Source organism: Aspergillus karnatakaensis (assembly GCF_047715665.1).
Source record: "Aspergillus karnatakaensis strain CBS 102800 unplaced genomic scaffold BJY04scaffold_37, whole genome shotgun sequence".
NCBI classification, from domain to species: domain Eukaryota; kingdom Fungi; phylum Ascomycota; class Eurotiomycetes; order Eurotiales; family Aspergillaceae; genus Aspergillus; species Aspergillus karnatakaensis.
This window is the reverse complement of record NW_027395749.1, coordinates 62777-83727: the sequence shown is the minus strand read 5'-3', so window position 1 is coordinate 83727 and position 20951 is coordinate 62777. Positions and strand designations below refer to the sequence as shown.

At 51.4% G+C, this 20951-nt stretch overlaps 7 protein-coding genes across 7 annotated transcripts; 5 read left to right on the top strand and 2 right to left on the bottom strand.

Annotated features, from left to right (window-relative positions):
• Nucleotides 1-2504: 2504 nt before the first annotated feature.
• On the top strand, nucleotides 2505-4288 carry BJY04DRAFT_229029 (nucleoside phosphorylase domain-containing protein; the record flags this gene model as incomplete). Its single annotated transcript, XM_073718967.1, has 3 exons — nucleotides 2505-2519; nucleotides 2980-3660; nucleotides 3695-4288. 3 exons carry the CDS (start codon nucleotides 2505-2507, stop codon nucleotides 3920-3922), a joined length of 924 nt encoding a protein of 307 aa, XP_073569289.1. The 3' UTR covers nucleotides 3923-4288.
• A 126-nt stretch (nucleotides 4289-4414) lies between these two features.
• Nucleotides 4415-6019, top strand: BJY04DRAFT_193507 (putative GPI anchored protein). Its single transcript, XM_073711924.1, has 3 exons — nucleotides 4415-4600; nucleotides 4672-5261; nucleotides 5314-6019. The coding sequence occupies exons 2-3, from the start codon at nucleotides 4676-4678 to the stop codon at nucleotides 5970-5972; spliced, it is 1245 nt and encodes a 414-aa protein (XP_073569288.1). The 5' UTR covers nucleotides 4415-4600; nucleotides 4672-4675; the 3' UTR covers nucleotides 5973-6019.
• An 83-nt stretch (nucleotides 6020-6102) lies between these two features.
• On the top strand, nucleotides 6103-7665 carry BJY04DRAFT_193504 (putative mitochondrial 2-oxodicarboxylate carrier protein). Its single transcript, XM_073711923.1, has 5 exons — nucleotides 6103-6347; nucleotides 6414-6424; nucleotides 6510-6539; nucleotides 6607-6693; nucleotides 6771-7665. Exons 1-5 carry the CDS (start codon nucleotides 6273-6275, stop codon nucleotides 7480-7482), a joined length of 915 nt encoding a protein of 304 aa, XP_073569287.1. The 5' UTR covers nucleotides 6103-6272; the 3' UTR covers nucleotides 7483-7665.
• On the bottom strand, nucleotides 7663-10063 carry BJY04DRAFT_193499 (uncharacterized protein). Its single transcript, XM_073711922.1, has one exon. The coding sequence runs from the start codon at nucleotides 9729-9731 to the stop codon at nucleotides 8181-8183; it is 1551 nt and encodes a 516-aa protein (XP_073569286.1). The 5' UTR covers nucleotides 9732-10063; the 3' UTR covers nucleotides 7663-8180.
• A 5126-nt stretch (nucleotides 10064-15189) lies between these two features.
• Nucleotides 15190-16690, top strand: BJY04DRAFT_93036 (putative Golgi traffic protein SFT2). The gene is made up of 3 exons (XM_073721316.1): nucleotides 15190-15677; nucleotides 15904-16024; nucleotides 16252-16690. The coding sequence occupies exons 1-3, from the start codon at nucleotides 15452-15454 to the stop codon at nucleotides 16487-16489; spliced, it is 585 nt and encodes a 194-aa protein (XP_073569285.1). The 5' UTR covers nucleotides 15190-15451; the 3' UTR covers nucleotides 16490-16690.
• A 711-nt stretch (nucleotides 16691-17401) lies between these two features.
• BJY04DRAFT_220066 (uncharacterized protein) lies at nucleotides 17402-19126 on the top strand (the record flags this gene model as incomplete). The annotated part of the gene is made up of 3 exons (XM_073716769.1): nucleotides 17402-18131; nucleotides 18182-18552; nucleotides 18617-19126. 3 exons carry the CDS (start codon nucleotides 17402-17404, stop codon nucleotides 19124-19126), a joined length of 1611 nt encoding a protein of 536 aa, XP_073569284.1.
• A 323-nt stretch (nucleotides 19127-19449) lies between these two features.
• BJY04DRAFT_220065 (Ca2+ regulator and membrane fusion protein Fig1-domain-containing protein) lies at nucleotides 19450-20902 on the bottom strand (the record flags this gene model as incomplete). The annotated part of the gene is made up of 5 exons (XM_073716768.1): nucleotides 19450-19867; nucleotides 20010-20079; nucleotides 20145-20354; nucleotides 20468-20771; nucleotides 20846-20902. The coding sequence occupies 5 exons, from the start codon at nucleotides 20900-20902 to the stop codon at nucleotides 19450-19452; spliced, it is 1059 nt and encodes a 352-aa protein (XP_073569283.1).
• Between the last annotated feature and the right edge of the window lie 49 nt (nucleotides 20903-20951).

Below are 20951 nucleotides of genomic sequence, written 5' to 3'. Positions count from 1 at the left end.
CTTTTGGACCACCTACAGTGGAGACGACTATCTGCCTGTAGCCTAGGAGAAATCGATCTCTCGGGTCTCAGCTTGAGATTAGCTAGCATCCCCGCGGGTCTTGGGATGATTGGCTGTCTTGATAAGACAGGAAAAGTGAGGAAGAGAAGCAGATGTTGCAAGGCTGAGGTCGTGATTTAGATATCTAGTGATACTGGCAAGGTCCAAAGCCTATTAATAGAGGCAAGTGAGACATCGTCAAACGATATTCAATCCCGTTACCCAAACGCCGCAGTGGGCTGCTTTCAAGGTTTCCGGAATCCGGAGTAGTTTGGTTCCAATCTGTGAGGTCCCGTCTGTCTGATCGCCACCTCGAATAGCCTCAGCATCTCATTCGCTTGCCCCCTGGCTCCCCCCGCCTGCGGGAGCCTGTAACTAACAGGGACAGGGTCCCGAGGTCGCGGCTGGGGCTTCAAAGTAAACAACCACCACCTGCATTGGGACTGGTAGTAATGACTGCTGCATCATCCATGATTCATCTGCCAAAGGTTCTCCTCCTCCATCCCTACCTTTCAGCTGAAAAAATAGTTTCGATTTTCCCATCTATGTGCACCAGCCCTGGAGGTGCTCCTGAGTCGATGGCCTTACATAGCTTGGATATCTCAAGACGGAAAAAAAAAAGCCATGATTCGACCAAAGGTTCCTGAGTGAGGTTGACCTCGGAGATTGATCGGCGAATGCTTCCGAGAACAATTCCATCACTCGCTTTTGATACCTACTGATTGCGTCTCTTCGGAAAAAGAAAGGGCAGGGCTGCGCAACGGTCAACCGTCAACTGTCAACCGTCATTTTGGTGGCTTGCTGAGCATGAAACACTCTTTGGCATAAACACAATGAAGCTCTAGGACTCATTTGCCGTTTGTTCTTGTGACATCCATTGTTCCCCGACTCATCGTTGGCTTCCTCCATGCGCTCTCTTACGCACCGAGTTCTCGGGTTAAGGCCCACTTTTGTCTGAACCATTCCAAATACATCCTCGACAGTATGACGCTGCGACCAGGATATGAGATCAGAGACAGACGATGGAAAATGCAGACAGAAAACGTCCTTATTTCAAGGGCAGACACGAGTAGATCAAGCCCGAAGAATGATCCTGAGCCAGAAAGATCAATCCGCCGCTTATTCTCAGCGTCTAAAGCATGCTTGCTGATTCAGTAGCGGTAGCGGCAACATTAGTATGCGCAGACAGACATGGATTCTGTTGGCAATACATATATACACTTCTTTGTCCTCCAACGCAGCACAGGAGTAACTGTACAGTGTACAGGATTGGTCTATCGACCTAGGGCTTACCCCACTTTTCTTCAGGTAAAATCGCGACGATGGATTAATATGATTATATAATTATATAGATTAGAATAATAGTCGTGGGTCGCAACTGGCTGCAGCTGCAGTTGTCGATGTGATGTGATGATACCGATCCACCCCCATAGTACCTAAGAGATCGTATTTCAAACCGTCGGCCTTCGACTCCTTTGATTGACGATACAGGAAGGATTTGGTGGTCCATGGTGGCGGAGTGACGTCTTCTGGGTGTTCTGACAGGGGTTCCGCAACGGTCTATCGAGAGCGTCCCTCATCTCGATCCAGCAGCCCCAGGTGCATACCAACCTTGGTTTCGCTAATTCCTGACTCGGTTGCTAAAAGACTGTTGCTCTGAAAACTTCCACATTCACAATACATGACGTATCCATATTACAGCCCGGGTACAGACCTCTATTTATCAAGATTGTTAGGATCTTTACCTAGGTATCCGCGCGATGATTCTTCCTCAATGTGCATATTTGCTGGAGATTGTACCTCCTGCCTCCCATATCAGCTGGTATCAACCCTGAAGGTCACTTCTCCTCCTGTCCCCTTGTGGTATAGTTTCATTGTGACCAGGGCATTAAATACCCTAGAGTACTTCCTCCTCTCCCCTGTTCCGCACACTGCATCATCTGTTTACATTTACATAGACCAACCACTTGCTAAATCTCACAATAATCCACGTGATGCTCAAGTGGGATCGTTCAACATCTTTTTTCATTAATCGTCGGTCATGTCCTTTGCTCAGCATGGCTGAGACAGAGTTTGTCGCTCCGATGATTGTGATGGCGAAGGGGAGGCTCTGGGCCTCGACGCGGGCGCTTCCAATGAGACAGCAACTGTTCATTGACTTCTTCACAAGTGTTGTCGTTGGCATAGCTTTTATCTCCCAGAGCCCTGTATGCCTTGTCTTTTCCCTTCACTATGATCATGGCTGGAAGTGTCTGACCGTACACTACCTTTCCCAGGGCCGGGCCTCTGACATACACATACGACCGAGCGCTATCCTCGGCTTCAAGCGCGACGACTGTTTGACAAGAACCTGGTATGGCCACCACATGGGCCATGGACAGGGTTGGAACTCGCAGCAAACCGTCCACGCGACACTAGAAACGGTATCTATCGCGCAGTATCAGCATCGCCACCTATCTCCCAACATGCAGACAGCTATCGTTGTCAAAATAGCCCTGGACTGGTGCAAGATAGGTATAATTCTACTTGCAGCGATGTTTCTGGCTTGGGGGACCAGCGGTACGACAAGACATGCTCTGCAAGCGGCCGGTGTATCCGTTGCCGTGCCTCTTGTTTTCGTTTATATGAAGAACATTACGGCGCATGGGCGAGGAGGTAAACGAAGAGCCGATGACGACGGTAGGCAGAAGTAGGAGAGTCATGATACCGCTTAGGGCCACTCAGGAACCCTAGCAAAGGGGTGTAAGCAAGGTGCGCAATCCTTAATTTGTAGCAAAAGCTGAATCAAATGAATGGTTGTTCGAGGACTTGACAAAGAACAGCAGGTATGACTGACATATCACAGGTGGGCGCCAGGTCCAGCGCAGCACTTGTCATGGGTCAGATTTAACTACCAAAAGCAGCAATGTCCGGACAACGTCGCCTGATGTTGGCAGCAAGGCTCTTTCGCATCGAGACTATACTGTCGGTATCATCTGTGCGCTTTCCATTGAACTTGCAGCCGTTCGGGCTTTGCTCGACGAAGTATACGCGGACCTGCCCTCGCTTCAAGCCGATGACAACCACTATATACTTGGGCATATGTGTTCTCACAATGTGGTAATTTCTTGTCTTCCATTGGGTGTATACGGTGCCATTTCCGCCGCGACGGTGGCTACTCGAATGCTCTCTACGTTCAAGTCAATTCGATTTGGGCTCATGGTGGGCATTGGGGGCGGGGTTCCGAACAATCAGGATATTCGACTGGGTGCTGTAGTGGTCAGCATGCCAACTGGACATACTGGTGGTGTGATTCAATTCGACGCCAATTTTGAACGCACAAGTACTCTAAACAGCCCGCCCATGGTGCTACTGAATGCGCTTGCAAGACTCAGAGCAGATCATATAATGAACGGAAATCGGATTCCTGAGTTCTTGTCGGAGATGAGGAACAAGTACCCCTTGATGAGGAATTCGATATCGCCAGGGGCGCCTGATAGACTATATCGCGGGGATTACCACCATGTGGGTCAGCAAGGCTGCTGTGATCATTGCAATGAAGGCTTCCTAGTCACACGACCACCTAGGAGCATAGACTATCCTCGAGTCCATTATGGTTTGATTGCGTGTTCTACGCATGTTGTGAGAGACAGCGATTAGGGAAAATCTAGCTCAGATGTATGGAGTTTCGTGTATCGAGATGGAAGCGGCCGGTCTGATGGACCGCTTCCCCTGTCTTGTCATTCGAGGTTTCTCCGACTATGCCGACTCGCACAAGAACGATCATTGGAGAGGAGTTGCATCCGCCTCCGCCGCTTGCTATACAAAAGAGCTTCTCTCGGTGATCCCCCCAGAAGAGGTCGAGACCGTGCAGAGGGTTTCCCAATTATACCCGAGGCTGTGATCGCTTCTTATGTGCCCTTCGGATGTCTTCAACCAATGTGAGAGCATCACGGTAGGGTGTGGTCAGGAGTAAGTTGGTTTCGAGACCAGGTTCGGGCGGTCATGGGACGGGGTATATGGGTGCTTTCTGGCACCTGCATGCATCATGAATTTCCTTGATGCTTTCAAGTTTCTGGAGTCTGAGGAATGAGATGATAGATCAGTTAGGTAGTGGGGATCGATCCACGGTTGATTAGCACGGCCCGTGCCGGTTGGTGTACTTTTACTAGAATGAGGCAGATTTTGACACAAGATAGACGAATAATGATACTTATGACAGGTTGTTTGTTGCAAGCTTTGAGAAATTTGAAATGGAGATGGATTTGTTTGAGGGTGAGCAGGGAAACTACGACAGCCTCGCTGAGTCGCTGTTCAGAGAGTTGGAAAGCACGGGACCGGATAGACATAACCTGATTGGGGGCCGATCTTCTGCCCCGAGCTTCTTCCCAGCCATCGCATTTCCAGCATCACCACCAAAACGTTCCCAATGGCTTGCTTTTTCTCCTCTTATTTGGCTGCAGGCAGAGAAATACTGTTGTTACGTCAAGGCTCCAAGTCTGTAGGGTCTTAACAAGTTTGTTTTCGTTGACAGACCTAGAGTAGCTGATTGGGTCTTGCGGTATTCACAATCTTCGTCTCGGTATGAAGGCTTCACTGTCATATTATACATTTGCTTTACCAAGTTTTACTGATTCATCTGCATAACACTAGACCGATGTTGTTCCCCGCCGTTCTAATATGGGCGGCTTCGATCGCTGCCCGAGTGTCCGCGGAGTCTCAAGTTGAACGATCACATCACAATGCCACCATTCAATCTCACCAGAAACCGATTCAAGGCGTACGAAAGATGAGTGATGACGAAGGCGAGAAGTTTTTCATGGACTACTGGAATTTCGAGGTGGGCAGCATCATCTCCAATTCCACAGGGTCGTACGGCAGAAACGAACACATCGAGGTTGACCGGCGTACAATCCTGCCGCGCTCACACTACTTTCAGCCACCATTCCTGCCTGGAATTGAAAGGTACTCTGGCATGCGTCATTCTCCTCTTGTGCGGAGGGATTTTGAATGTCCTGCAGGGACGCATGGATGTTCGTCTATCAGCCGGCCTGATAGCTGTTGTCGGACGGATGAGACTTGTGTGATAGTCGAGGATACCGGCTCTGGAGACGTGGGTTGCTGCCCTGCAGGGCAAGGCTGCAGTGGGACTATAGGGTCTTGCTGGGAAGGATATACGAGCTGTTCGTCATCGTTGGGGGGCGGATGCTGCATACCCGGCTACGACTGTGTTGATGGGGGCTGTAAGAATCTCTTTGGTCCACCGCAGAGCTCAAGTGCTGATTAATGTTACAGGCGCCCGGGTTGTTACCATAACGATCACCTTATCTTCGACAACATTGACGACTACGTCGACCGAGACGATTCCGCCATCAACGACAACTACCACGGACACCTCTACCACTGCTGATAGCACTACAAGCAGCGACGGCACATCTTCAGGAGATTTATCCCCACCGGATCGCCCGACTAGTATCTCCACAACCACAAGCTCGGGAACGGAAACTGAAACCGAGACCGAGACCGAGACAGCCTGTCCGACCGGCTTCTACGCATGCGCTGCTTTCTACCAAGGCGGCTGCTGCCGCACAGGGCGAGACTGCGATACCACTTCATGTCCGGCTATACCATCAACGACAATCGTATCGAACGATAATACCATCGTCATCCCGGAGCCGACTTCGACAGCAGAAAGCAATGAAGAGGAAGAGAGTGGGGACGGTCCAAGGCAGTGTGCGACTGGCTGGTTTCGTTGCGCAGATACTGTCGGTGGAGGATGCTGTCCGACAGGATATGCCTGTGGCTCGAGTTGTACAGCAGTGCCGGCTGCGTCAACTACAGGAACGGTGGCGAAAGAGGCGCCAACAATAGAGTCCGGGATAGAAAAAGTAAGAAGTGGTTTGGGAGTGATGTATGCTGGATTTATGACTTGGATGATTGTGATGATGCTGTAAATAACATGAGGATACGATTGATAAGATCAGGAATAATAATGCAAGAACCAATGCCGAAGACCCCGTGGGGAATTTGTTTATCCCTGAAAAGGGCAGGGAATCCCGGCAGATGCCAGAGCGATCATTGGTGCACACCGCCGACACCGCAATCATCGCTTTCTTTTCCGACTCTTCCCAATTCGGCTCCGGTCATCTTCGCTCGCCCGCACTATCTCCTCATCTCCTCATTCTCCTCTCCTCTCCTCTTCTTTTCTCTCTCTCCCCTCCCCTCTCCACTCCCTTCCCAACACCACCACCACAATGTCGAACAACGCCCAAGCCCCCCTACCCTTCGGGTACCAGTTCGTCGCCGGTGCCGTCGCCGGTGTGTCCGAGGTAAGTGGGCTGATAATCTGATACTCGGTTAATTGCATTGGAGCTCTAACTGACGGCGTGACTCAGATTCTGGTTATGTATGTATTTTCTGCGTCCTCGCTGCAAGATTTGAAGCGAATTGAGCGATCGGTTATATCGAATTGGTGCTAATTGCTGATTCAGGTACCCTCTGGATGTTGTCAAGACTCGAGTGTATGCTGCCCTCCCCTCACCATAACCGACCACCGCGACCACTCGAATGCAAACTAACAATAACCAGCCAACTCCAATCCGGCGCCGGCGTCGCAGGAGAAGAGTCTTACAACGGCATGTTCGACTGCTTCCGCAAGATCATCAAGAATGAAGGGTACGTTTATCCCCGATCCTCCTTCCTCCTGTACCCCTCGACAAACCACTTCTCTAACCACATTCGCGTTTGAACAGCTTCTCCCGCCTCTACCGCGGTATCTCCGCCCCCATCCTCATGGAAGCGCCCAAGCGCGCCACAAAATTCGCCGCGAACGACTCCTGGGGCGCCTTCTACCGCAACGCCTTCGGCGCCGAAAAGCAGACCCAGTCTCTCGCCATTCTGACCGGTGCCACCGCCGGAGCAACAGAATCCTTCGTCGTCGTTCCCTTTGAGCTCGTTAAGATCCGTCTCCAAGACCGTGCGTCAAAGTACAACGGTATGATCGATGTCGTCAAGAAGATTGTTGCCGCGGAGGGTCCCCTCGCTCTGTACAATGGTCTGGAGAGTACGCTTTGGCGCCACATCCTTTGGAACGCTGGTTACTTCGGGTGTATCTTCCAGGTTCGCGCTCAGCTTCCCCCGGCGGAGCCGGGCAACAAGGCTCAGCAGACCCGGAATGATCTAATTGCTGGTTCGATCGGTGGTACGGCGGGTACAATCCTCAACACACCTATGGATGTTGTCAAATCTCGGATTCAGAACTCTCCTAAGGTGCCTGGCCAGACACCGAAGTATAACTGGGCGTGGCCGGCTGTGGGAACTGTGATGAAGGAAGAGGGATTCGGAGCATTGTACAAGGGATTTATTCCTAAGGTTCTGAGACTTGGTCCTGGTGGTGGTATTTTGCTGGTTGTGTTTACTGGGGTGATGGACTTCTTCAGGACGATGAGGGAGGGTAAGGCTTAAAGTGTTGGTTCTTTGGAGGAGCGATGGGGGCTTGGTGGCTTTGGCATTTAGATGGTTCATAGATTGTGCCATAGTTAGAAAGAGAAAAGGGTAGCACCAATTCAGGTCTGTACATCTCAATTACATTTACTTTAACTATATTTACTTCACTATACATATAATTGGTCTTTTTCAGAGTACCAGAGTAGAGAGATTCATTCATGCGATCAGTTGACGGTCTAGTTTAGACAGACCAGCAATGCAACTATAAACTTCAAGCCCAAGTAAGTAACATCGTGTGTTCCGAAATACAATACTAGCAACAAAACAGCTATTAGGGATAAAATGGAAAAGGGTATCGATGATAAGAAAAGAGACCAACACAGCAATAACAAGACAAACCAGAAACGCGGAAACCAAAGTAAACTCGAGATATAACCCGGAGGTATGAGATAATAGCAGAAGTCAAGAGAAAGAGCAAAATAACGTGCCGTGTTCTGCATAAGAAACAAACAAACAAGATGACAAAGTTTCAAAGACTCTCAAGGTGTGAGAATGGAGCAAGGCAAGCAAGCAACTCTACTATAACGAGCGCAGCGCAAACAGACAATGCAGAATCAAGCAATCAGATAGAGACACCCGCGTACGCCGTTCGACCATCCGTTTGACGCCGTGTATGCAACAGATATGACGTGGAATCATAAAAAGCAAAGCGTCAACTAATTCATCTCCATAGCGTACTCATCCTCCTCTTTGAAACTCATGCCAGCATGTCCGGATGTGTTCCAGTACTGTGCCTGACCGCCAGTATTGTTTGAGCCAGTAAACGGTGGACTGAGGCTCTGAGGACTTAGGGCGCCATTCGACACGGCGTCTCCAGCGATGTTGGTGTGTTTGGGAACTCGGAGACCGCTGCCGGGAGCACGGCTGTAGTGGAAGGAGCCGGGGTCGTTCTTCTCGATGGCATCAAGAATCTCGGTGCGCATACGTTTCTCCTCTTCGGTTTGTTCAAACGGCCAGGTACCGCCGAGACTACTGATCAATTCGGCAAGTTCGGCCTCTTGTTGGATTTTGACATGGAGCGACCACATGAGATCTCGCATCCAGCCGACAGCTCCGTTGAGGATATCACCCTTATTTGGACCCTTCTCCTTCTCTTCGATGGGCAAGCCCATGGTGATATTGCCCGCAGCACGTCGACCGGTCCCGCCAGCTAGAAGAGAAGTGGCTGCGTTCGAGCCGCCAGTGCCGGAAAGACCAGAGTTATTGACGAGTTGCTTGCGCACTTTGTCGTCCTCTAAGCGATGCTGAGGCACCAAGTGTGAAAGATCCTGAATACGCTCGTTGATGTTATCACGTCGGCGACGCTCGACAAGGTTGTGGGAAGCTCTCCTGCGCCGGCGCTTGGCTTCTTGTGACTCCAAATCCTGATTACTTCCGGGCATGTGAGCATCGACCTTGGCCGGCAAGGAAGCATGCTTTCCTGACTTGAGAATCTCCGAAATAGCTGCATGATGGGAAGGATGACCTGGAGATGAAATGGGAGACTCGGCATAGGAATGCGCACTACCAGGCGTGCCGTCCCATTGGTTTGAAAGAGTCTTCTGGTGACGGTGCTGGAGACCTGTCCGAATTGGCTGGGTAGGGAAGCTTCCAGACTCTGGAGTTCCGAGCGCCAGCCCGCCGAGAGCAGGAGTCTTTGGGGTCATAGGGCTACGAGCATCCATCGATGTGCGCTCCATTCCTTGCATGCTCGGACGGGCCTTGGCATTGAGGTAGCTCTGCTCGAGATGGGAACCGGGGCTCTGGATATGTGATGAACTCAACTGTCCTTGGTTCATTCCCCGGAAGTGATCATAGTTGAAACTGCTCTGCATAAAAGGACTGTGTATAGGGTTACCATCTGGGGTGTTTGAGTACATCTGTGACATCTGGCCTGGATGACTCATAGAAATGCCGGCGCTCGACGGGTGTTCCTGGATATAGTTCTGCTGCATGCCGTTCTGCCCGTTGATCTCCAAATCCAACAGCTCGTCGGTATCGATTCCGGAGTTTCCGAAGTTGAAGCTGGACGACATATTCTGTTGCGAGCCGAATCCAAGGTTCATAAATCCACCACTCTGCATGGTCAGGTCCGATGGATCTATGCCGTCGTTGGGGTTCCCATATTGGTTATGCATGGAGTATCCGGAGTGCGACATCATGAACGGGCTCTGGTCACTGTTGTGTTCGTCAGGCTCAGTTTTTATGAACATTCTTGCTTCAGTCATGGTGCATCCAGTCTGAGCAAGCTTCAACCTGAAGTTCGACCACTTCTTATCCACAGGGAGCCCTTACGGTCCAGAATCCAATGAGAATAAGCTCAGGTTATAACGCGAGGAGAGTGCGAGTGTGGGTGAAAGAAGGGGTGGTGAGTTATGTTGTAAGACCGGTCACCCCTCGCTTCGGTATGACGATGTAAGCTGACTAGAGCGGCGACTTGTAAGCGATGGTGCTCAGTTGGCAGGAATGATGAGTGGGGTTGGAAGGAGGACGAAGCGGATCTATGCGCCTTGGACGTTAATGCATTGTTTCGAGAAGGAATCTCATCAAGGATTGAATCGTGTCGAGGATTTTGAGACAAAGAAATTTGGTCGGCGCAAGATTGAGAATTGACTCACCGAGAAGTATGGCCAGCGTGTTCGAGCGACGGTTGTTGAGGAAGGGAAGAACAGAAGTTCAATGCGAGGCAATGCGTGGCCAAAAGGAATGGATTGGAAGCGGACGAGTCAAATAAAAGACGACTCCTATCGTGAGTGGATTCCCGATTCCAATAGGCGGTGCCGGCGATCGTTTAGCCACGCAGGATGATTAATCGGGCTAGAAGTCCGGAGTGAGCGACCGACAAAGGGGACAAAAGGTGAAGTGCACCAAAGAGGAAGAGGAAAAAGAAAAGAGCAGATGGGATGGAAGCGGGCAAGAGCTAGGATAAGAATGTCATGAATTGGGGAGGTGTGTCCGTGTCCATAAGCGAGAGAGAGGATGGATAGATCTGGGAAGCGTGGGGACGAGACGAGGGTCGCGAGAAAAGAGGCGGGGTGTGGCACTGGAATGTCTCCTGGAGCTGGGGTCGATGCGGTGAGGCTGGCAAGAGACAAGAGCAAGAGCAAGAGGAGGCGACCGGGCGGAAATTAGAGGCGATGCAGCGACGGACGGCAGAGACTCTGGGTTGACAGGTTATATACTCCGTCGACTCGTCGCGAAAAAGGGACGGAAAATCGGAGATCCTGGAGCGAAGCGTGGGGGAGGAGCTGGAGTCGAGAGTCAATCGAGTCGATCAGCTTGAGGCGGTGGCTCAGGGCGGTCACGGCAGGCAATATACTCTTGTCCTGGTCCTGCTCGGTGACTCGGTCTGCGACGATAGGAACTCTCGTGCTCTGCTCTTCGATCCCCGTCGCGGTACAGTGATATCATATATGAATATATATATGTCCTCTCCAGTCTCATGCGTCTCCGTCTCCGTTGGGCCAACCAGGGTGTCTTTATTGCGCAGGGGCCTGATGGTGTCTTCTAGGCAAACCGGATCGTCGAATAAGCGCTCCCCGCGAACTGTTCCCGGAAAGGGGCGATCGCTGGCCTCTAGACCCCGCTGCTGAGGATATGCAATCGACCAGCGATATTATGAAGCAAACTGTGGTGCAACTTGCGGTGCAAGGTCCGAGGTCTCCTCGCTGGGAATTTGCCATATGATAATGCGGTCCTTTTCCGTGGAATTTCCAGTAATCGACGGAGAGAGTGCGTAAATGCTCCGTCTCATCCCTGAGGGCCATTACCCGGGCCTTGCGGATTCTCTAGGCCCAAGCAAGGGTGCGATTCCCCTCTTGACTCTCGCTCCAGTGCCAGTGCCAGTGCGCCAGAAAGCAGTCCGAGCAAAAGAAAATCACGGCCACTTACCGAAGATCACGATCTGAACATTCGAATATTCCCGTGTCTGTCTTGTCCGCGTCAGCCTCTATGCTTGAGGAACACATGCGCACAGGGCGGCGGTCCGGCTAAGTTTGGAGTAGAGAGATAACAGCAGGAGACAACATCACCAGAACAGGAACAAAGACCAGGAGCAAAATCCAAGGTGGCAGTGGCCTGAAGCTCTCAAAAACTCCGGGCTCTTCGGATGAAGAACGGGCTGCAGCGACTTGTACTTACATTCACCAGCAGGAAGCCAACAACTCAGGTTGAAATACGAAGAGACTCAAAGTGTGCTACTTTGAGCGAGGTGCTGGCAAAGAGATCGAAACTTCCAAAAAGAGACTGGGTCTTTCAGAGAACCAACAGATCGAGCATAAGGTTCGCGGAAACGAGTGCATAGCCGTCTTGCTGAAGAGATGGATGGGAAAGGAAGAGATATGACTCGCAGATGAAAAAGACGGGGATGCTGGGGCCTTTATAAGCGTTTCCAGACAGCCACCTAGCGGAGCCTCTCATTTGATACACATACAGCTGCAGAGGTCATGCATGGCGTCGATCGCCAATGGGTGAGGCTTACCAGGTCTAACTACCGTGAATTACGCGCGTTTCTAGCGGAAGACAAAGTCACTACAAAGGGCGAAGGGGGTGGCAGTGAAGCTAACAAGAAGAAAGCTATGCGAAGATGGAGGGTGTCCAGATGGACCACTGGGGAGTGTTGACGAGAGCAACGAGGGGCTGTGGTTGGTCGATACGCATGGTGTAGAGGGGGAAGAAGGTCAGTCAGATACCTCCACCTCCAAGGTTAGCATTTTCCTGCACCCTCCAAGGAGGGTGGTACATGCAGTGGAAGGAGAGGAGAATAACATCCACTCTCCAAACCCCATGAACAGGCCCAGGTACTACTATATTTGTCACCTGTTGCTTTCCTAAGGCGACATCATGACTCACTCGGGTCAGCCTTTTCTCCTTATTTTCGTCGGCACCCCCCCCTTTCTCTGCTTCTTCACCTTGTTTCCTGCTTCCGAAACTTGGTTCACCTCCCATGAGTATCAGTTGCCTAGTCGGGCAAAGTCCAAACATACCTTTTATGTCCTGAATGACCACCGAACGTGAGAGCTACAGAGGTATGCTTCTCAGACAAAGGACTTGAATGACATCATAGGGCTTTTTTTTCCACGAGTCTAAGACAAAGTAAACAGAAAAGCGAAAAGGTAAAAAAGGACTCTCTGACCAACCTGATGCAGTCCAAGCGGATATCAGGGAATCCTGTGCCATGTGGGAGGCTAGTCGATGCACTAGATCGACAAGAGCTGGAAGCTACACCCGAGAAACGTCTCTGGCGGAGGAACTGAGGATCCCAACCCAGCCTGCTGCAGGAGGGGCAGGCAAGATGGAGCGAATTTCTCGTCACTACCAACTTAACTTAGCAGGTTCGAGCACAGACTCTTTTTTCTGTCTTTTGTGCACAAGGCGGTCCGTGACACTGTAGTGCAGCCTGTGGTCTCCCGAGGGGGTCGTGTCCAGGCAACAACAGTACGTAGGCTACCAGTGTGGCGCAGTATTTAATCGAGAACTCCGATTATCTATTAATACTCGCTTGGAACGTCGTCCCCGTTTGGAAGCTTACGTCTCTCGTAGTCTATTGATCATTTCCTCGACAGTCATGGCGATTTGGAATAAGGAAGCGAGAATGTGAACAAACCGGCCAAAAATAGGCTGAAGAATGTACCAAACCTTAGACCCAATCAGCCAGGACTAGGTTATCTTGTCCCAGAAAGTGTGGATATGGGCTATCTGCGTCCAAGCCGTTGTAAAAGCGAAACAGGGTCACTAGCGAGGGTTGCATTGCGAAAAGGCTTCTCATGTAAAGTTCTGAGTTATTGAACACGGAAAAAGAAAGCATCTCCTCCAGGGAGCTGGGACACCCTGACGAGAAAGTGCAGCGATATTGGCTCCCGCAGATTCGCCCGCGCCGTCCCGTCAAGGTTCAAGGGTCGAGACGAGCATGGCGATCGTTGAGTCGATATCACCCACGGTTGCTGCAAGGAGTTTCCTAGGTTGCGCCTAATGTGGACCTGTTACGTCTGCTAGAGAGTATATTTACAAGCGTAGGCTACGTAAACTACTGATTTGGTGTCTGGATGCGCCCATATCGATCGCCAATTTTTGCGCCAACAGCGTCATCCGGAGTATACTCCAGTCTCAGTGTACAGTTGGACTAAACGGCTCTATCCCGCAGCGCAGTGTAACCAGCACGGAGTAAAGGAATAAGTGGTCGAGTGAGCCATCAGGCTAATTCGCTCAGGTGGCACGGCGTTCGGTTATGCAATTTTTGACTCAGGCTTGTCCTACACTGATAGACATAGCGACAATCTTAAGATGGAGGGGTAGTAGAGCTGATCGGCTGCAGATGGGCCGTGCTGAGATTGATTGGGGCTTGAGGGGTATTCTCCGGAACGCAGAGAGCGACCATTGCCGTCTCTGCCGATCGTGTATGTGTAGAGTGTGAAGGGAGGGGCTATCTGGAAGAGGGGAGTGAGTGTGAGGGGAGATAAGATCTTCAAACGTGAAGGTGGCCCTAACCCTCCATGTGCATATGCAAGAGGATATGCGACTAGCTGCTAGCCTCCGGCGTGCATGAAGAGACGAGACAACCGAGTGCTTTGTGAGGTCGGGAGTGACTGCCGGGGATGAAATCTAACCTCAAGGTATAGTTAGTTTTCTTTTGATGTTAGCGCATCTCGCTTGACCTGCATGTTTGAAGGAAAGGTGAATCGGAGGAATCAAGGCAGAGAGCTGAATCAAGGTGGTGAGTCCGATGCAGAAGGCGGTGGTCATCCACCCAATAGCCTCAGACATGGAGGGTAGACAGCCAATTAAATGTAGTGGCTCTGCCATCCCTCTTGCTTGGGGGGAGCTGCACAAACGGGGATTGGCTGAAATCTGTCACCCCAGATCAATACGGTCTAGCGCCGGGCTATCAGCTGCCAAACGGACACCGCCTGGACCTCTTTCGCGGAGTGAACCTTGGATACCTCCGACCTTAGTCTCTCTACTCTTCCCAGCTCTACCGACCATCAAGGGCTCCAAGGGCGTCCAAAACATTCAAGGTCTCAGATTTGTCCTCGCCAAAAGCGTACTGGTATGTAACCTCTCGCGCTCCCTCTCTCCCCCTCCAATCTGTGCCTTTGCCTCGCCTCGAAGCCCGCACACCCTTTCCCACCCACCCTCACCTCCGCTTGTGCTTCTTCATTTCTGCCATCTCGAGTCATCTGACAGTCGTGCTAATATCGCGGCCTGCTGTAGAAACAGTCTCAGCCTCGAAATTCCGCAGTGCTCTGACGTTACGCCGCGCGAATAGGCAGAAACCCACCCCCTTCCATCTTCTCCGCAGCTCTCCCCACCTGGTCTGTTCACCTTCCGGGCCTCGCATTTGCTACGTTTGGCTTAGAGCCCGCTGTCGCATTTGCCTAGTAGGTGCGCCTTCAGTCCGCGTGGCTACTTGGGGTACTTCTTCATAAGCCCTTGACGTCACTTCATATCCTGGCTCCGATCCAACCACCAGAGGGTTTAATCGCGGAAGCACAACCAACGGCCAGTGAAGCTGTTCGGGTTGAATAATTCAAGAAATCTTATTGCAGCGATCACACGCTCTTCGATCTCTCGATTCGGCCGGCACTTCATCGCAGCTCGCCGATCGCTACACTACAAGGCTTCAGATTTCGCCCGCTCTCAAGCTCTCCCAGGACCGCTAGTGCCGGTCCGGAGCAGTCACCTGGCCCGCACCTTCTCGCCCTATTATCTCGTATCCATCTTTAGCGTGCAGCTGCCCACCTTTACACGATACATGCAGATCATCTGCACACGCAATACCAACTTCCGGCGTGCATAGTCCCTGCAGCAAATTTCTGCTTGACATCCTAGTTTCGCGCTACAGTGGCTGGCAGCTCCCACTCAAGCCACTGTGGCATCTTCGGCACGCTAAACCGTTGGCCTTCTCCCTCCCTGCTGGTCCAGATCGGGATTTGATACAAAACCAGACACCATGGCATCCACTTCATTTCGGGATTCAGTGAACTCGTTGGGCTGGGCTCGACGAGAGGGAGATGCTCCCGCAACCACTAACTCGTCTACACCGTTCTTTTCACGGCTACAGTCCTTCAACCCATTTGGCCAGGGAGATGGCTATCTACAACTCCCCACACATGAAGGCCCAGGAGCTCCTTTACCCGCTCCCTCTCGACGCGAAGAGGAGGATACTTTCTTTGCCCGTAAGTCAGCCAACGTCTCTAAACTTCAACCCATTTGATTCGCTGCACCTTGTCCAGGTGATGGAGCTTCCATCCGGCTTCTAGTATGATTCTCGGATTGTCTAGGATGACACTAAACTCCGTTACCTCCATAACTCCTCACTCCTTGCTTCAATCACCACTTACCGCTTTGATTTATGCTGTTTGGTTTTATTTTCTCCGTTTGCGTGGCTGATCTTTCCTACAGTAAGTCGATGGGATCGGATGCTCATCTTCTTCGCCTGCAACCTTGGCGCAGCTGTCTGTTTCGTTATTTGCTTTTTCTTGTTCCCGGTGCTCAGCCTGAAGCCCCGCAAATTCGCTATCCTGTAAGTTGGTTGCTCTTAAGATCCCGCCTGATCTTGTCTGAGTTCCTGGGCCCATACCACACCCTTACCCTTGCATCGCGAGGCACGGGCGGCGTAACTCTTGTCATGCCGTGGCTGAGAACCTGCTCTCGGGCAAATAAAACCCTGCGCTGCATACATTCCCCGTACTCTGCGCGTACTGTGCCTGGGTAATACAGATCGACACTGACCGTTTGTCCTTCCCATAGGTGGTCCGTTGGATCGTTACTTTTTCTGCTATCATGGGCGGTCCTCATGGGACCATGGATCTACGCTAGACATCTGATCTCGGGACCTCGTCTGCCTTTCACGGCCGCCTATTTCGGGTCTATCGCAATGACCCTCTACTTTGCTATCGGGGTAAGTTCTGTCTTCGTACGTGTTGATTTTCGCTGGGCCGGACCGTTGTGCATCGTTGCCCCTGCGTATGTATGCAGAAGCGTCTGAGAGCATCTCCTATCTGGACAGACCAAGCTGCATCTTCCACTCCTATCCCGATCCCCATATCTTATGGTCCGAGATAAAGAACACAAGAGCGCGACAGCCCATGACATCATTGCTTATGCCTACCCTCAAACCCCTCGTTTGATGCAGTAAGACCTGTCAAAACATGTCAGCCGGAAGCAGCCGGACCCTTGTTAAGCCAGGACTCAGCTGAGGGGCTCTACATTCCTCACTATCCCCTCATCCCCAAGACATCAACCACCAAGTCCCATGCACATACCAATATGTTGTCAGACGGAGAGAAACTAGTGACTGACTATTGGTATTCCACAGCTTCATAGCACCCTCCTCACCCTCATCTCGTCCATCTTCCAGCTCGCCGCCCTGCTTTGGTATGTCGTCAGCTACTTCCCCATGGGCAGTACGGGCCTGCAGTTTATGGGGCGGTTCGGGGCGCAAAGGGTTACTTCTTGGATGACGAGATAGGCTCTTGATCGGACTTGACTGGACTGTATCTTGATGCTGGTCTCTCGTGGCACTTGAGATGGGCTTGTTAAGATTTGACCTCTCTCTTTCTTCGAGATCCAGTAACGATATAATAGGATGTGATAGGTCAGCATCATTGGGAGTTTGAACAATTCTACGAGCACTACTCAGTGTGGTAGGTTTTTGAGGTGTCCATCATGAATGATTTTATTTTACCATTATAATTATCATGTATATTATTAGATTTGTTACTATTCGGTATATACTAGAAGGAAAGGGTTTACTTCAAAACCAAATAAACTTCCTCTTGATTGCTACCCACGTACTGATGCAGGCATATGTGATACAAACATATTAGGTTGGATTACTGCCACCGGGCATTCAATGCACAACCCCGCTTCCCAGCAGCCTCTCAGTCGACCTTCCACTATGCAAAACTCATCGATATTCTCAAGAGCCCGAAGAGCTTACGAGGAAAACATTCGCCGTCTCGCCAGATACCTCCCTAAATACAACCAACTTCTCATCGATCTAGGTGGTTCAGCCAACATCAGCCTCCTGGATTACTCGGAAACTGGAAATGTGCATGAGCAAAACCAATACATTTCATACGCCGACTCTTCTCCAGCCAATGTGCATTGCCGACTAAAGACGAGAGATCCTGCGGTTTCCACAAGATACATAATCGTGGAAGATTTGACATCTTCCATCTGCCTCACCCTCGGGGCCGCGTTCGACCTCGACCCGCAGTTCTTCGTTGATCACATCAATAGCCAGGTGACGGGGACAAACGTTCCCAAAACGCATGTTACCCATGTCACCCGTGGTTGGTCTTTGTTGAGTTCCACCAAGCCTTATCATTCGTTCTATTGGTATCGACCTGTTGGTCGCCATGAGGATGCTGATGTGGCAGACCGCACGACAATCAACAAGCGCCGGGCGTGGACAAAGTATGAGTACAGAAGACCAGGCTCCGACGAAACGGGAGAGTCGAGGTGGATCGTTAGGTTGCTTCACCCTGGAACGAATATTCTGCGGACAGAGTGGGATTTGCCGCTGGGAATCGCCGGCGCTTCTGCAAAAGAGGCTAAAGCAGCTGCTTTAGAAGAGCGTGCGTCCATTTATACTGTTGGTAAAGGAACTGATGGCTGCAAATTCTGTACGTCTTGGTCATTCCTTCTGCTTGGCTCTACACTAAAGTACATACAGTTGTTATACTTCTAGACAAAATCCCACAAAAGGTTCTCTCAGAGTGGCCTGTAGATAAGAGTCCTACAGCGCCCATCAGTCTCTCTAAGGACGCGTCAGCAGAAGCCTCAGGACTATATACAGCACTGGTTCCACGCATTCCACTAGATGCTGAGCTGTCTATGCTCAGCGGACCTGTCCTTGAATCCATGTACAGGAGTCTTCCCTCGACAGCCTCATCCCTTGGTCAATTCTCAAGCCACTATCCTAATACCCCTCCCCGGATCCTATTTGAAATCGTCCTCTCCGACACTCTCGCGCTCCTCCGCATCGTTTTAGCCATGCAAAGTGACATTTCTGCCGCAACCGTGTCGCCAGACGCCGAACTCGACGTGATCCTCTCTTTACAGAGCTTCGTTGCTCGTCCATTCCCACATGCCATCCCTAAGCCTAGAGGTGCATGATGCATTGGAGACCCTGCTCTACTACCCATGGAATGAGGACACCGACCCCTCGCCTCCCGACACCGCGACCATTACCCTCCTCCGCCGAACTTTCACCCGCACCATCGAAAGCCTCGACAGAGCCCTAACCTCCATCAGCGACACTCTCCAATTCATCGAAAGCCACCGCGCGATCGCCGAGGCAGAAAGCATCTCGCGCCTCAGCGAGCTCGCCTTCCTCTTCATCCCGCTCTCCTTTGCCGCCTCCGTCTTCTCAATGCAGGTGCAGGAGCTCGCAGACCCCGTCCCGCTAAGCCACTTTATCGCGCTTACGCTCTCGCTGAGTGCAACAACGTATACAATCCGTGCTCTATCGCGGAGCGCCTGGATGCACCGCAAGAAGCTGGCTGTGCTGACCGCCTTGCGAGAGGCAAATGGGATTCCAGCCGCGAGACCGATCTCGAATCGATCGGTGCTCATGTGGATCTTGCAGCTGCGGTCGGGGCTTAGTTGGTGGTTCTGACTGGCTGTGATTTGCCTGGGATTCTGGGTCCCAGCCGTTGTGGTGGTCTGGAGCCGGGACATTGAGATAGGGTTGCGGGTTGGGGTGACGCTGCTGTTGGTGCTTTTCGTGTGGTTCGTTTCATGGCTGGCCTATCGGTCTCGTTGGTCTGATTGGGATGAGTAAGGAGCAGATTGGTTGAGCACTTGAATGTTTTAGTGATTACTTCACCCCGCGATGTCCATGTTTTCCAGTATCAACAATACAATCTACCATACCTAGCCTGACTGACTATCTCCTCCCCCGGAAAGCTCTGCGCATCCAGACAATTTGGCCGAACCAACTCACAACTCTGACCACTCTTCTTCGAAGTCCTCCAGAGCCAGCTGATGGCCAAGGTTCTCGTCCGTCCAGAAGACCATCATTGTCGCCAGCGCCGTGACCAGCACGCCCCTCCACCCTAGCCCCGCTGCCGCAGCACCCACCCCGGTCTCAACAGCAGCATAGAAAACCGCCTGCGCAGCAGCGGTGTGCGCGACTGCAGCAACGTGCTGCCAGAGAACCGCGACAACCAAGACAAGGAGCGCGAGGACATGGCATGCGAGCGTAAGACGCACTAACCGACGTGATGGATAGACCGCCCTGTTGTTGAATTCGGACTCGCTGCTGATGCTGCGGTCTTTTCTGAAATAATCCCGCGGGCGTTGCCAGAACATACTCAGGAACAGGAGGCCGGAGAATAGGAGGACGGTGGCGATGATACTGGAGCGGTATGTAGCTTAGCATGTATGCATGACTTATGCATGCACATCTTGAAGGAAACCTTTTCTTCTTTCTTTTATTTTTCCTGCAAGTCTAACCATAGGAGAATGACCGATCCTTGGGAGTCACAACTTACGCAAACATAGAGACAATCACTTTGTCCTTGTAGCTATCTGCGACGACAAGCAGATTGAGCGAATCCGGATTCTCATCTGGGTTGAAAGAGGTAATTAGATCCGTGGCCGGCACATGCATTCATTATTGTCGTCAGAGATACCAGTGCTGGAGTAGATGCATGACTTGAAGTACCCGATGCGGATGCGGAGGTCAGCAGCGGAACTCATGTTAGCTAGTAGATCGTAGAGATCCGAATTCGATACCATCGTTGCCAGCGCCGAAGATGGCAATGGGATCGTCCGAGGATAAGAGAGAGAGACGAGCCAGATACGTCGGAGCTGTGACGTGGAGCAGCCGGCTACGAGGAGTGCTAGAATAGCAGAGTATACCATTATCGGCACTTTCATCCGTTTTACAAAAAGTCAATTGCCTGTGCATCAGCAAGACAAGATGGATGGTTGCATCAGTCAGTCAACCACTTACAGAGCATGATAACCCCAATCGCATCAACAACCATGATCAGATGGTGCCACCCGATGTTATGGAGAGCCCGAGCCCGGTAATACGACCAATGGAGCTCTCTCAGTGTTTTCCAGACCGAGTCCGGTCGGATCCTGGGCAGAGGAGTGTTGGCTTCTTCCTCGTTAGCCTTGTGCCTTTGATTTCTCATTCTCGGCCCTGCTATGGCTCCGGATGCCAGGGGTGCCTGAACAGTGTCGTCTCCAGGATTAGGGTTCTGTTCATTGTCTTGTTGTTGTTCTTGCTCTCGAGTAATAGGTGTGGGGAACTGCGTGAGCGGAATAGTGGCGGCTAAGGTCAGTGATAGTGGTGGTGGCGATGGTGATGATAATGGCGGGGAACCTCATATAGCGACTCGAGATAACTCCGATCCTCCTCGACCTTCTTCTTCTTCTTCATTTTCTTCATTTTCTTGCACCTCTCCTGCCTCTCCCTCCTGCGCGAAAAG